The following is a 16,716-nucleotide window of genomic DNA, read 5'->3' on the forward strand; positions in this document are numbered from 1 at the left end:
ACATCTGGAGTTTGATGTTGAACATGTTAAGTATGAGATGTCTGTTAAACATTCAAATGGGCAAATCAGCAGGCGAAGGGAATCTGAAGTTCAGGGGACAGGTCCAGAATGGAAAACAAAAAAGAAATTGTCCTACCCAAGGGAACTGAGCTACGTCCTTCTGTGCCCCAAACAGTCTTTCATTACCAGTTAATTATGCTAGGCCAATCAAGAAAGAGGACTGGCTGTCACCTCTACTTATTCTAATGGAATATATATATATATTTTTTTTCCTTAATGTGGTTTTAAAACATGCTCACAATTTTCTGATATGGTTTCATCAAGAGATAAAGTCTATGTGCCCTCTCCTTGATCTGAGGCAGGTCCTTGTGACTCCCTGCATGAACTGGGTATGACAGAGGTGATGTCATGGAAATTCTGAGACTGAGGGCAGAAAAGGCAATACAGTTTTTGCCTTCCTTTCTGGGACATTCACCCTTGGAACTCTGCCACTGTGCTATCAGAAGGGCCAAGCACACGTGGAAAGGAACTGAGGCTTGTGGCCAAACTCCCAAGCTGACAGCCCGCGTCAACTTGCCAGCCCTGTGAGTGCGCCATCTTGGAAACAGATCCTGCAGCCTTTAGATGAGCTGCCCCCATTGATACTATGTGGACACATGCCTTCTCCATTGAGCCCTGTTCAAATTGCTGACTTGTGGCAAAATAAAAATTGTTAGTGTAAAGTCACTGTGTGCATAGTTGTGGTAACTTGGAGACTTGTAAGGTCTTGCGAGTGGAACCACATGTTTGTTTTTTAGCCACTGTATCCCCCATCCCTGGCACTGTCTGCGTGTATACAGTAGGCATTCAGTAACAGTGTGATGTGAATGAATGAGCCAAGGTGAAGCAACTGTGGCCACCTCACAAACTGAAGGAGGAAAGTTTGAGGTTCTTAAGAAAGATTCCTAGTTTGGAGAAACAGTTCAGCTTGAGAAAAACTAAATTTAGAGCAGTTAAAAATTGCAGTATGCTCTGAGGTGTGTCAAACAGGTTTTCCAAGAACACTTAGTTATCCAAGACGACTTAATGACAATTAAAATGATTTACGCTGGAAATTACTCTAAAATCTTTTCAAACAGAGCAACGTTAGAAATGAGACATTGCCTGCTGGTTGGCCTCAGGGCCTCTAAGTTGCCAGAAGAGGTGGTGCTTTAATAACCATAATGGATCTTCATATTCTGATTTGATCTGCAAGTGTATTCCACAAGTAAATATATATAGTCAGGGGTGCCCGGTGGCTAAGTTGGTTAAGCATCTGCCTTTGGCTCAGGTCGTGATCTCAGGGTCCTGGGATAAAGCCCCAAGTCGAGTCAGACTCCGCTCAGTGGGGAGTCTGCTTCTCCAACTCTCCCTCTGCCATTCCCCCTGCTTGTGCGCGTGCTTTCTCTCTGCCAAATAAATGAATAAGATAGTTAAAAATATATATAAAATCAAAGCAAGGGAATTACATAGTGGTTTGTGCTCTGGTTTTTCCTATGCACACAAAATCACACCACTGCAGTGTCCTTATATCTATACATAGGGAAGAAGAAAGAGAAGAAGATGGCTGCAGGGAACTTTCTAGAATCTTCTACAAGAGAATTATCCCTGAATAACCAGCCTAATAGGAAAATGCTATGTACAATGAAGGCAAAATTAGCCTCTTTTCATTTCAACTTGGCAATATGTGACATTACCTAAGTCCTCCTCAGTCCTGTTGGTGCTTTGAGAGGACACTCACATATACTACTGATGAGGGTAGAACTTCCTTTTTTGAACATCAGTTAGGTATTACGAATAAAGAGATAAGAATTAAAAATACCCTTCTAGTTCTCGGACACGCTCCCGAGTAGCTAACACTTACATACCACTTACTCCATGTCAGAAAATGTTCTGAACACTTCATATATATTAACAGATTTAACCCTCATGACCACTGTATGAAGAACTATTATTATCTTATTTTACAAATCAGGAGACCGAGGCCGAGCCTGACTCATGTGCATTCTTGCAGCAGATGTTAAACTATCTTTTATTAAAAAGCAAAAACTAAAGAACACATTGGTTTGTGGTCAAAGATATTGGCTTAAACAGAGTAATAGCAAAAAAATTTCCCAAGAGGGTAGATTGAATATCTTTATGTGGTCTTTAAAAATAGTTGAGAAATTTTTCGGTGACACAAGAATATGCACATATTAAAGTGAGTGGAAAAGCAGGAAATAGGTTACTAGATATGAAAAAAAAGCAAGCGAGGTAAATCCACGTGACTTAAAACTACTGAAAGTATATATGCAAAAGTATTGGCAATACTTCTGTCAGGATGGGGGTGGATTATGGGTGAATCCTTTTTCTTCCTACATTCTGGATTATCTACAATAGCATTTATAATCACCATGTATATTATTAAAACAAAAATAAGAATCTGGGCTTGAAACTCAGGGAGAAGATCTAGGTTTAAGCTTTGCACATGAGTTATTATGAATATTTCCCATGTGGCTGAGGTTACTTAGAACAGTGTATAGTAGAGAAACCCTGAGGGCAGAGCCTTGAGGCCACTAGCATCTGAAGCTGCAATTCTTATGACCTCTCATGGTTTATATAATTACAGGAGGACGTACTGATTCAAAATGAAGAGTTGTGGGTCTCCAGGGATTATCTAAGTAGATCCAAGATGGGATCCAGGAAATTGCATTTTTTTGGGGCCAGGCTTCCAGGTAATTCTGATACAGGAGAATGAGAGAGGCATTGAGGAACACGGATCTGAAGACCAGAACTCCATGGAGGACTCAGGTAGAAAGACGATTAGACAGTCATGGCCAGGAAGCCAAAGGATTTTTGAGGCGATATCTGTGAAACAAGTTGAAAGCACATAGTGATACAACAAGAGGCTCTCCACGGGGTTGCATATAGGAATCACCTGGGGGAGCTTTGAAAACATACTAGCGTAGGGATTTCCCCATAATGGTGGTTAAATCTCCCTCTTCAGCATTACTAAGAGGAAAAGGAACTGCAATTTTCAAATTATCTGTAGGTAGAGGAAAAAAAAAAAAAAAGAAAACAAGTTCCAACAGCATGGCCATAGCTGGCCTGTGGCAGCCAGGACACACCAATGGGTGGGTGCAGAAATGAGGGGGAAGGAGGTCTGCAAAGCCTGAGGGGAGCCAGGGACTTTGAGGGAGAAAAAAGATAAAATCACCCTCAAAAGAGAAAAATGAAATAATATATACAAAAATAATGAAGGCAGATGGGGAGTTGGTAGTGGAGATCCCTGGTTGCAAAGGGGGGGGGGCTCTGTGAGTGGGTGGGACCAGAGAGGGGGACTTGGAGAAGCCCACGGTTCTGTGGGAGGAGAGGGGGTGTTCTTGGGAGGCCGGCGGGGAAGGGAAAGAAGAAAGTGAGCAGCATGAAGAATCCTACAGAGAACAGGAGCAAGGCACACCTGGTGCTGCCTCCCAACGCCGCCCATGGGGAAACTGCAGAACAGAGCAGAACCCACGGAAGAACGTGCTCTTACCTAGGCACCTGCCCACCCTGTTACTGTAAATGGAAAAGCGCAGATGTTTCTAGAGAGAACGACTGTGAAACATCCGAAGTTAGGAAGAAAAGCTCCTCGGCTGGGCAAGACTCCCCCTCAAAAGCACCATGAAGTTGACAACGACTGCAACCAACACTGGATTGAACAGCCTCCAACGTGCATCTGGAAAATACCCAGGAATCAGAAATAACAAAAGCTAAGGAGAGAAATCAAGACAAAAATCAGGAAGAAAGGCAACGAGAGCTGATTGAATTTAGGGAAGGATGGAGGAGAAAATCACAGGACTGCATCTGTAATAAAGAGCAGGCTGTGAGGGGCCCACAGGAGAATGGGTTCACGTAAAAACTTAATAAAGGGAACTGAGTAGAAGAAGGAAAACCAAGAGAATGAAAATGAGAAAATAAGTTTTATTTTTAAAGATTTTTAAAATTTATTCTTGAGAAACAGAAAGAGAGAGAGAGAGAGAGAGAGAGAGAGAAGCAGGCTCCATGCAGGGAGCCCAACGTGGGACTCGATCCGGGGTCTCCAGGATCACGCCCTGGGCTGAAGGTGGCGCTAAACTACTGGGCCACCAGGGCTGCCCAAGAAAATAAGGTTTGTTTTTTTTAAGATTTTATTTATTTATTCATGAAAGATACACACACACACACACACACACACACACACAGAGGCAGAGGGAAGCAGGCTCCATGCAGAGAGCCTGACGTGGGACTCGATACCAGGTCTCCAGGATCACGCCCTGGGCTGAAGGTGGCGCTAAACCGCTGAGCCACCAGGGCTGCCCAAGAAAATACGTTTTAAAAAGGATCAGAATGGGGCACTTGGGTGGCTCAGTGGTTGAGCCTCTCTGCCTTTGGCTCAGGTGGTCATCCTGGGGTCCTGGGCATCAGGCTCCCCACAGGGAGCCTGCTTCTCCTCCTGCCTATGTCTCTGCTTCTCTCTGTGTCTTTCATGAATAAATAAATAAAATATTAAAAGAAAAGAAAATGAGAAAATAATTTTACAAAAAGGATCAGAATGAGGTGGAAATGGAAATGAGCAAAAAGAGGCCGAATGTGTGTACTCCTGGGTGTCGCTGACAAAGAAAATAATGGAACAGAGTACTTAAGACTGTAATCCAAGAAAAAGTTCCAGAAATAAAGAACTGAATCGACACACTGAAAGGGCCCCCAGGGGTTACCTAGGAAAACTGCATGAATAATCAACTCAGAAATATTCGACTTTAAAGATAAAGAAAAAAAATTCTCAGAGCCTCTAGGTAAAAAATGAAAACACTTAACAAAAGCAAAGAGAAGTAGATTGGCTTCAGATTTCTCAACAATAATATATGAAGCAAGGCAATAGTGGAGCAGCATTTTCTAGACACTTAAGGAAAGAGAAGCTGCCCTTCAAGTTTCAAGGTCATAGAAAAATCAGTTTTGAATGTGTCAGAAACTTTTAGAATCCACATATTCTCTTTCTTCTTCTTTTTTTTGAAATTTATTATTTTTTAGTAATCTCTATACCCAACATGGGGCTGGAACTCACAACCCTGAGATTAAGAGTCTCATGCTCCTCTGACCCTAACAGGCGCCACACATGCTCTTGCTGAGGAATTCTAGTTTCTAACTGGAGGGTGGGCTTCATCCACCAAAAGATGTCTAGGGACAAAAAACCGATTGAGCATTTCACATATTCCACTATAGAGCTGAAACTAAAATAGGGTGGGGTCGGGGGTTGAAGAAAAATATATAAACACTTAGGTCTGAATAAATAGAACAAATGGGAGAAGGCAGAGAAAAGGGGGAAAGCAGGGAGAGACCATTCACTATTGTGTAGGTGGTAGGAAGGGGTCAAAGAATACCATTTGGAAAAGACAAACGATATGCTTGTAAAAGTTAAGGAAAAAAGGAGAACACTATGAAAATCATTAGTAAAAAAGTAACCACTAGAATGAAAATACAAAGCTTCCTATAAACTGCGAACACGCATGCACATATGTATGCACGCACACATGCACGTATGCGTTCGCCAAGAGCCCTCCTTCCCGGAGACACAGGATATATAATACACTCAGTAATTACAGCAGACGATAGAACTGAGAGCAAACAGAGCAGTCATATCATAAAACTAAATGGGCTTAACTTGCCTATTAAGCCAAAAAGACTTCCAAATTGGCTCCTCTAGCAAAAACCAACTCTGCGCTGTGTACAAGTCATGCACTTTAAAACGCAGCAGCTGAAAAAGCTAAAAATAAAGGGGATGAACAAAGATTTATCAGGCAAATGGACACAGTAAGACAGCAGGGTTTGCAATCCCGAGGGCAAAATAGATTTCAAGCCCAAAACAAAAGACAGGAACAGAAAATTCGGAAGCACAAAATAGCCCTTGGGAAGATCAAAGAATATTGAACTTTCTTCATAGGAAGATAAATGCAAATGAAAACTATGTTGAGGTGCCATTTGTCACCTATCAGGTTGGCCATGCCGAACTCCTCTCAAATCTCACTGATTTCTGGGCTGGACAAATTGCCTATCGATTAATCCCAATTAATCTCCAAACTATCTGGAGAATTATTTCCAACTTGAAAACCAAGATTAGAAAGCATGATCATTTCTTTTCATAAATTCTATCTACAGATCTATAAAATCTATTATATGCTTTAAAAATGTCCTCATTAGCTCTGAAATGATCACAGTTAAAATTTGCTGTTACTGGGGTTGAAGCTAGTCTGGGAGGAACATCCTAAACCTTTGAGCAAGTTCAGTCTCAATTTACCAGCGTCATGAGACAATGTACTGTCCTACTAGGACTAACTATCCCCCACTGGCTGCCTTCTATCCCAGCAAAAAGGAACTCAGCTTATACCCAAACTGTCACACCTAACGCACCTTCCCACAGCTGTCAGGTCTAAGCACCCTTAACAGAAGGAAGGAGAGAGCGATTTTGTTCTCATGAGAACAGGACACACAGACGAGTTTAATGCAGTCTGTTCATCGAGCATAGTGCATGATGAAACAACTGATTTTCTGTGTTTTAGGTTAAGAGGTCGAATCTAAAGCTGAAACGAGAAGGCTGGTGCGCATGTTCACGGATCTCAAGCATAATACAGCAGAGACACCAGGTCAGTGTGTTCTTAGAACTCTGAGGTAGCAACTGGATAGACTGCTCTGATTGAAAATCATACACATAGGACACTGTGTTAAAATAGCTACAGGAGTCCCTAAGTGGGGGCAATTCAGCCCCCCAGAAACGTCTGGAGACATTTTTGATGGTCACAACTGGGGAGTGCTCCTGGCATCTCACGAGTAGAGACCAGAAATGCTGCTAAACATCATTCACTGCTCAGGACAGCGCCCCAGAACCAGGAAGGAATCCCTACAAAATGCCAGTTGTGCCACAGTTCAGGAAACCTGCTCTAGAGATAGCCACGAGCTCGTCTTGGTTTTTTAGCTTCCCCAGAAGTTGTCTCTTCATCTCTTATTTGAGATGGTGATGGTCTGCCTGGATGTCTGTGCCTCCTCACAATTCTTGTGTTGAAAGTGTAATGCCCAACGTGATGGTCATGAGGAGGCGGGGCCTTTAGGAGGTGACTAAGGTCAGGAGGAGCCTTAAAACGGGATTAGTGCCCTTGTACAATGTGAAAGCTGCGACCTGGAAGGTCCTCGAGAGACCATGCTGGCACCTTGACCGTGGACTTCCAATCTCCAGGACCATGAAAAGTAAATTTCTGTTATTTCTTGGCTTATCGGGTCTGTGTATCTTGATACAGCAGTCTGAACAGGTTAGGACAGGGGCAAGCTTGAGGACCAGGATGTGGTGGCAAAATACTTTGGACCAAGTTTAAAGCTGAATTAGGTCAACGAAGTACTTTACTAGCACTGGAAGATGCACGTTGGCCCCAATTTCCTACCCGGCCTTGCAGTTAAGATACAAAGGTGTGGATGTCCAGTGTTCGATTATGTTAGAAGACCTCTCACCAGCCTTTAGAAGACTACATGCTCAGCAGGTAGTTACCATGGAATCATTCACACCAGCACAACGGCGCTCCTCCAAGAATGTATTTATTTACATGAAAACACCGTTTTATACAAATTGAAGAAAATCTTAAAGGGTTTGCCTAGATAGGCTTTCCCCATTCCCTGATTTTGCCCCTTTTACTTTCTTTCGCTGTCATAAATAAAACGTTTTAGGCTGGTTAAAAGAAGCTGAATCTGCCTCTTTTCTCCCCACTCCCAGATTACTTTGAATATTTAACGTCCTACTTATCCCTTAAAGAAAACTCTTGCCCAGGGTGATTTTATTTAATTTATTTATGTAATACAGTGTAGAAAGCTATCATGGTCATAAGCAATGATTCTGTACAATCATCCTGCGGAAAATTTCTTGGGCGAATTCTTGGTAATTTGAGACCAGCAGAGCACTCCCTCCCCCCCACCCCTACCCCACCCGTAAAAGTGCTTACAATGAACAGGGATTCTTTATCAAAGATCCAAAGATACATGGACAAAAAAGTTTCAATTCTCAATGCCTAATGTGTGCACATAAAACAGGCACAAAGAAATAAATGTGTATCCTTGTAATTCCTCTATCACAAATATAGCAGAAGCAGCATTCTGTACAGTAAAATGCAATCATGGAAAAAAATTCTCTAGATCATTTGGAATACTTAAAAATGCTCTTTAACTTTAAAATGCATAGTGATCAGGAAAAGAATACTTAGGCAAGAGAAGCAGCTACACTCCCATGTTCACACGAAGCATCCCCCATCGATTCTTAAAGCATATTTCAAGTAGGAGTTTAATTGGGTCACAAGCCACAAGAATAATATACAACTGGCTAGGGGCTACGTGATAAATAATCAGGAGAGAATCTATTCATGCACTAGTTTGATACAGCTAAATTCTTTACAGTACACAAAACCCATTAATAATGTAGAGACCAAAATGTAAAGAGAGAGAATACATTACTGATTTGTATATTAATTCAAGTTCAGGCATCTACTTGTGTTACAGCACAGCTGTCGAAAGGCGATAATGAGTAAATAATAAAACAGAAGGGTTTGTTTCTTTCCACATTATTCTATAAATGAACACCGATGGGTAGTGAAGCAATGGTTTTGCTGTCCAACTCCGGAGGCTGCTGTGGCGGTGGTCTAGTTCTGCATCTGCTCGAAGAACTTGTAAGTTGGGTTTTCATAGCCATTCTGCTGCATCTTGGAGAGGTGGCGCTCCTCTGGGGTCACAGCAGCGTCAACCTGAGATGCAAGGGCGAGGACAAGTGAGTAAAAAAAAAATATCCATCTTTTAAAAGTGCAAACATTGAACAGGTAAGGGATAAGGAGCGCAGGACTCTTCTTTCCCTCCCACTGCGCCGCCTCCCAGCAGGACGCCTGTGACCCTCCAGTTACAGGGATGCTCCATCTGGCCACCAGGGGGAGCCTGAAACCTTGTCGAGCTGGCTCTGCCTGCAAAGTGCTCGCTGGTCGCTTCCCTAAGCCTTAACAGCAACTGGATACTTGCAGAGCAATATGGTTTTTTTTTTTTTTTTTTCCTCCCTCTTGGCTCAAGAAATGACAAAAAGGCCACAATGGAAAACTGTTTTACTTGAAAGGGTGGTGGTGAGCTGGAAAAAAAAAATCCAAGAGCATCATGGAGAGACAGTCAGCAAAGTATACAGGCAAATAAATCTCGACAGCTGATCATCTTTTCCACACTCATTTTAATTTTCTCCCTGCTTTCACTAAACTTAATATGAGTCTTTTAACGTAAATGATAATCTACATATATCAAAGAGGCCATGTGGCAAGGAAAAAAAGGAAATATATTCAAATATACTGTTCTAGATTATGTGTGTATATATATACACACACGTATTTTTAAGAAATATTTTATTTATTTACTCATGAGAGACACAGAGGCAGAGAGAAGCAGAGACACAGGCAGAGAGAAAGCAGGCTCCATGCAGGGAGCTCAACGCAGGACTCGATCCCAGGTCTCTAGGATCATGCCCTGAGCCGAAGGCAGGCACTCAACCGCTGAGCCACCCAGGCGTCCCATGTATTTTTTTTTTTTTTAACTGGTACTAAGACTGTAGAGTGTATGTCCAGCTGAAGATTTAAAAACAGATCCTCTGTGCTGATGTGTTCTATCTCTAGGATCAGGCTGACGGCTGTAAACGTGCCAGGTGCCTAGACAGGCCCTGTGATGTGGGGAGTGTCACATCTAGTATCTAGGGTATTTACTGTACCACTCACACTGCACAGAAGAAACTACTGACCTCTATGCTGAATGAATGAAAGCTGAGCTTTGTTATTTTTAACATAAGGCATTGGAAGATGAAGAGAATCGACACAAATGTCATCAGAATGAAGCCTGTTTTCCACAGAGAAGTTAGGACGTACGGTACAGAGGATGGTTTTTCCCTCTCAAGGATACTGTATGTCTATGCTGCACATAATGAAACCGGGGTCCTCCCACCATTTCCAGAACACTGCTGGGTCATTCCCCCCGGATGAGTGCTGCAAGGTCACATTCAGCTCTTCATACAGCTTTCCCCTGAGAGCCAGCCTGGCATGGTTCTGGACCCACACAGCTGTCTCTTTGATGCATCACCCCTGAACCCCATGAAGTAAAAACACCAGAGAACAGGTGTGTTGGAGCTAAGACACCAGGTCTGGGGATGGAGCCCGACAGGACTAGACCCCAGCTGGCTAATGAATAATTCAGACTGAAAGATTGGTACAATCACTGTGGAAAACAGTGTGGCGGTTCCTGAATAAACGACACCTAAAACTACCAGAGCATCCAGCAATTCCACTGCTGGGTATTTATCGGAAGGAAATGAAATCACGATCTCGAAAGGCTACCTGCAACCTCATGTTCACTGCAGCAGTATTTCCAACAGCCGCAGCACGGAAACCACCTACGCGTCCACCCACAGGTGAGCAGAGTATCATTCACTGGGATATTATTCAGCCATGAAAAAAAGTTAATTTCTGCCATTTGTGAATGGATGGGCCTGAGGGCATAATGCTCATTATGCTAAATGAAACAGGCCGGACAGAGAAAGACAAGTATTATATGGTCTCACTTATATGTGGAATCTGAAAAAAATCAAACTCTGATAGAGAACAGACTGGTGGTTGCCAGAGGAGGCAGGGGGCAGTGGTGGAGCGGTGGGGTGGGAGGGGGGCAGAAAGGGTGAAGGTGGTCAGAAGACACAAACTTCCAATTATAAGGTAAATAAGTTCTGGGGGTGTATGGACGGCATGGCGACTATAAGTTAACGGTAATACTGTACTGCGTATTTGAAAGTTACTAAAAGAGTAGATCTTGGGGCGCCTGGTTGGCTCAGTCAGTGGAACATGTGACTCTTGATTCCCGGGTGGTGAGTTCAAGCCCCATGTTGGGTGGGTGCCTACTTAAAAAAAAAAAAAAGAGTATATCTTAGAAGTTCTCATCACAAGGAAAATAGCTCTATGCGAGGTGGAAGGTGTCAACTACACTTACTGCGGTGATCGTTTCACAATACATACAGGTATCAAATCACCAGGTTGTGTACCTAAAATTACCGCAGTGCTCCATGTCAGCTGCATTTCAGTAAAACTGGAATGATCTGGCTCCCCCGTGGTCACTCCGCCTCATGCGCAGGAGCTGGAATCACCACTTTCCAAAGCTAAGCCCAGGCCAGCCAGGAGAGGAGGATGTACAGCCCCCCACTAAGTGCAGGATTCTTAGGTTCCCATCCCCAGACCGATCCCACTCCGCGGCCTTGCCCAAGCCGCCTGCACCAAGCTGCTCCCAGTACCAGGCAGGGGCACTTCCCCTTACATTCTTTTTTTTTTTTTTTTTTTAAGATTTTTATTTATTCATGAAAGACAGAGAGAGAGAGAGAGAGAGAGAGAGAGAGAGGCAAAGACACAGGCAGAGGGAGAAGCAGGCTCCATGCAGGGAGCCTGACGTGGGACTTGATCCCAGGACCCCAGGATCACTCCCTGGACCAAAGGCAGGTGCTAAACCGCTGAGCCACCCAGGGATCCCCCTGGCACTTCCCCTTAGAACAAAGCCACCGACGAGCTGCTGCCAAGCGGTCCCCAGAGGACACTGCGCCAGCGGACACTTGGCACCATCGTCCTTATGGGGCTAATCACAGATGTTTTCCTATCCCCGCTCTTCCTCTGACCCACTGTGTTGTCAACAAATGAGGTCACTGTCCTTTAATTGGCAGTTGTGTCATTAGCCACGGACCTGTAAGTTCAAACGCCATCACTAAAGATCAGCACCAATAATGCAAGATTTCATTCAACTCTCCCAAGCTGCTAGCCAGGAAGCGGCCCGTCTGGGGCACGACGCCACGCCACCCTGGGCATCTTTTTGTTTCTGTGCCACCTTTTAACTGATATTTCAAATAGTGTCAAGATGGGGAGAAAAAAAAAAAAAAAGTCTTGCTGAGGAGATCCAGCGCAAAGCTGCTCCGTTTGTGAGCACAAAGTGCTGCGTGACCGTCAGGGCGTTGTGCCTGCATGTCCCCCTGGAACCCCATCAACCCTCGCACTGGCTGTCAACTGTCATCTGCGTTCATCAAGGTCAGGGGAACACCTGGCAACTTAATGGTTTATCTCCTCTTCAAAGGCCAAAGCCAAATGCTTCACACAACCCTGCAGAAATGTGAGGCAGAGGCGGAAACCAGGCATCTAACTTTTCCTGTCTTCCTGGCCCTTTTCCACCTGCTAATCCTCATTATCTTTTGCTGCTGGGAGGGCAGCTCAAGCCTCACCGTTCCTGCAGTGGGGAGGCTTAGCCCTCAGACCGGAGGGCTCAGGAGCTGCAGGAGGAGGGATTATTTTTACAAAATGGTGCCCAAGGAGCTTGGGTTGTATCCCTTTATCCTGAGCCCCTTGAAAGCTCAAGGTGAAGCACTGAGTATTCACAACCATGGATAAACCTACCACTAAACAAGAGCATCAGGTAAGAGGGAGGCTTCCTCCCCAGTGGGGCGCAGGGATAGGTCCTTCTTGGATAAGCTACTGCACTGGTGTGGGCCACCGTGCGAGGGCCGGGCCACTATGGTGCATGCAGGGCTCTGGCATGAACACCTCAATATCATTTCCTTTCGAGCAGAGCCAGGAGAAGTTGGAGCCAGTGATGCCTGTTCTGGAAGGAATGAGGGAAGAATGAATCCTCATCTGCCCACAGGAACAGTTCCAGGCAGGAACACTGATCACTGGCTGAGGTGAAAACACACATGCACACACGCCCTCTGCACACACCCTGTGTCCCGAATTTCTGGATGAGATCTCATCCATAAGTGGTCCTGAGTCTTCATCAGGCTCTAGGTACTGTGCGCTGTGTCTTCACAGGAGACCCCAGGGCCCTCCGCACGGCACTCCGGCTTGGCTGCAGCCTTTGTTCCCCTCACTATATCCAGAGGAATTTACAGCTTAACTGTCAAGACTGCAGAGATGAAATTGTGAGTCTCCTTAGTTTCTAGTTCCTCTGAATCACATCGTCTCCTGGTGTGGGGGCAGAAGCCCATGTTTTAATATTCTTATGTAGAATAACTGGCAGGATGTGTGCTACTGGGTGTCTCTTTAGTGCACGACGCTGAGATAGGCTGAACCATAGAGTCCTGGCCCCTAAAATATTCCACTTCAGGGCATCTAGGTGGTCAGGGAAAGGAGAAGAAGATAAACCACACTGACTTAATACGTGCTCACAAATGGATGATAGTACGACCAACAAGGGAGCTCGTACAACGGGAAGGAAAACAAAGCGAACACTAACCAGGTGTTTGGGCTAGTTATTCACCCCACCTCTAACCCCCCAGGGTTGGGTTTTGTGTTCAGTCCTGTATATATTCATTTTGTTTTTTTTTTTTTTAGATTTTACTTACTTATTCATGAGACACAGAGAGAGCGAGAGGCAGAGACACAGGCAGAGGGAGAAGCAGGCTCCCTGTGGGAAGCCCGATGTGGGACTCGATCCCAGGACTCCAGGATCACACCCTGAGCCGAAGTCAGACGCTCAACCACTGCGACACCCAGGTGCCCCTACATTCCTTTTTTTAAACTGTGATTCCCCCTCCTTATAAGTGGTTCACTTGTGTTTGCTGCCCACGGTCAGTGACCTTTCAGGCAGCCAATGGACTCCTCTGCTGTGCCTTCATCATCAGCGATCCCTGACACTGGCCTCTGACCTTGCAACATTTGCTGTTTGCTTCCAGCCACGAGAGATTCCAGGTCCAGCCACACTCTTCTGTACCCCCTGCTTCCCATTTAACCTGACCCTCCTGTCCGACTGTCCCACAACACCTGTTAGTGGTTGCTAGGTGCCTCCATCCCTGCGGGTCAACTTCCCAGCAGGAAGAAAGGACCCCTAAGGACGCATTTGTATAATGCTACCAGTATGACGGCCCATTCATCAGGGAAAGTCACATGCTACAACGCTGTGAAGAGCTAACTAGCAAGTCTCTTCTCATTTAGATCATTAACCTGATGGATGGGGAGTGAAGGATGGAAGATTCCTGATGTTCCAGTTATCAGACCTGTGAATGGAAACGTTTTTTATACTCTATAGTAAAGAGAATTTGTGCCACCCCTCCCCCCAATTTTTTATTACTGAGATATATTTGACATATAACAATATGTAAATTAGGGTGTACAACACGTTAACTTGATACATTTATACTTTGTAATACGCTTGTCAGGGTAGTGATAATTAGTACCTCTATCAGGTCAGAGAATTATCCGTTCTTAGGCTTTCTTTCTTTCTTTCTTTCTTTCTTTCTTTCTTTCTTTCTTTCTTTCTTTCTTTCTTTCTTTTTCTTTCTTTCCTTTTCTTTTTTTAAAGATTTTATTTATTCATGAGAGACACACAGAGAGGCAGAGACATAGACAGAGGGAAAAGCTCCCCTGTGGGGAGCCTGAGGCGGGACTCGTTCCCAGGACCCCTGGATTACGCTGAGCCGAAGGCAGATGCTCAACCACTGAGACCCACAGGTGCCCCTGTTCTTAGGCTTTCTTATTAGTATTTGGAATAATAAAGTTCTAGCCTCTTGGCAAGGTGATGATTATAATACAGTATTGGGGTCTATCTTTTGTGCACTAGCTCTCTGGGCCTCACTGACTGCTTGTTGCCAGCTTGTACCCTTAAACATCTGTCCTGTCCCCTCTTGGCCCCTTTTCAAAGGTGAGGTCTCCATTTAGGAGAAGTGGTGGAAAGAGCTATAGCACGTGTTGTTGAATATTCAGTGTCAATTGACATCAGTGTAGAAGAGTCCCATCTGCTACATAACAGAATCTGCTAGACTGCAGCCTTCCCAAGGGCGGGGACGGTGAACAGCACCTTGGAGGAAGTTCTGGTCCTGTGCCACCCTATGTGCTCAACACACAACTGCACAAAGCGATGCTTCCAGAAAGGAGAGAAAGGAAGGCCTGGAGAGGGAGAAGGGGGTGGTTTCCAGGCTCCCAACAACATCTGCACTTTCAAGAAGGAGGTGAGAAGAAATGAGGAAAAGAAACATAATACAAGGAGGGCATTCACTCTGGAGAAGTTTCTAGATGTTCTCAAATAGTGAGTGGAGTGAGTATCAAGAGAAGAGCTGATAACCGTCCTCCCAACAATTCTGCTCCTTTCAGGATGCCTTCTGGCTTCAAAATGAAATTTTTTCTTTCTTTCTTTTTTTTTTTTTTTTTTCTAGGAGCTGCATTAAAGTGTCAACTTATTCTCTGACAAGGCTTTAAAAGGTAACTAGTTCTCTTGCAGACAAGGGGTACCATTTTCTACACTTTACAGCTGGCTCAGACCGGTGACTGAGAAGAAGGAGAGTGATCTGTGACTCTCAAAAGTGACTGTATGCCTGATTCAGTTGGGAACGTTTTCAACACTCAGGTTCTAAGCCTATTTGGGAACTGTCTCCTTAGGTCTGAGGTGGGACGTGGGGATGTGTCCTTTTAAATAAGTAGCTGGTAAGTCTCACGCACAACCATGGCAGCGAGTCTACTAGAGAAACCTTGCTTTTCTGCCCAGCATCTCTGAGCTCTGTTACAGGCTCAAGTGTGTCCTCCCCAAATTCATGGTGAAGTCCTAACCCCCCTGTGCCTCACAACAGGACTGTATTTGAAGACAAGGTCTTTAAAGTAGTAATTAAGGTTAAATGAGATCATTAATTACAGTAATTAAGGTTAAATCCAATAACACTGGTGTCTCTACAGGAAGAGATCAGGACACAGACATGCACAGAGAAAGGACGACGTGAAGGCCCAAGTAGGCCACCTACAAGCCAAGGAAGGAGGCCTCAGAAGAAAAATCAAACCTACAGACTAATCAATCGCAGACCTGTAGCTTCTAGAATTGTAAGGAAATAAATTTCTGTTGTTTCAGCCACCCCATTTGTGACGTTGCTGTGGCAGCTCTAGCAAACCAATATAGGCTCTTTGGACTTTGGCATCCCAAACAGGCACTTGAATTGATAAAAAGGAAGATGCCTCTTGGGAGGATTTGCCAGTCCAAGGCCATTAAAACCTACAATTACTGGTGACAGATGGTGACTACACTCATTGTGCTGAGTGCCGTGGAATGTACAGAACTGTCAAATCACTTGGTTGCACACCTGAAACTAACGAACATTGTAGGTCAACTAAGCTTCAACTAAAAACAAACAACTCCCATAAAATATATTAAAGAAATGAAAGGGGCTTTTTAACTATTCAAGTATGAAAACATTTTTTTTTTTTTTGCCCAAATATGCAATGGGAAAAAAATGTTTTGAGTGATTGAGAAGTAAACTGATGCTAACAATGATACATCTTTTTCAAAGGACACGAGCTCAGAAATAACGATTATAAGAGCAACACCCCAGAGTCGGTGATGCTGTCATTGCCTACTTGATGTGCTGACAGTCTAGGCTGTCAATCGTTCTGTTCTTTTACATCTTGCTGCCCCCAGCACGTCCACACCAGTACGGACAGGGAAAAGAAGACTCAAAACCAATTCCATCAGCAGATCCCATCAACAAGCAGCCTGGAGAATGTTAAGAGCTGAACGCAATGAGGTTTCTGGCTTTGCCATACATTTATTTAAACGTTTCCTGCCTTTCTCTGATCGAGAATGGTTTGGAGGACATTTCTTCCAGGGGACGGCGGGTAGTGAGAAGTTTGACTCACTGGAAATATCTGGACTTTT

At 44.3% G+C, this 16,716-nt stretch overlaps 1 protein-coding gene across 11 annotated transcripts in view; it reads right to left on the bottom strand.

Moving 5' to 3' along the window:
• Positions 1-7,579: 7,579 nt before the first annotated feature.
• The window catches only part of LOC112661802 (amyloid beta precursor protein), a 262,644-nt gene continuing 253,507 nt past the window's right edge, over positions 7,580-16,716 (bottom strand). For all 11 annotated transcript variants that reach the window (XM_025449933.3, XM_025449932.3, XM_025449931.3 and 8 more), the window contains one exon: positions 7,580-8,789. In XM_025449933.3, coding sequence (XP_025305718.1) covers positions 8,688-8,789 — 102 coding nt within the window. In that variant the 3' untranslated portion in view covers positions 7,580-8,687. The remainder of the gene's footprint in view (positions 8,790-16,716) is intronic.

The sequence above is a fragment of the Canis lupus genome, chromosome 31 (genome assembly GCF_003254725.2).
Source record: "Canis lupus dingo isolate Sandy chromosome 31, ASM325472v2, whole genome shotgun sequence".
Lineage (NCBI taxonomy): Eukaryota > Metazoa > Chordata > Mammalia > Carnivora > Canidae > Canis > Canis lupus.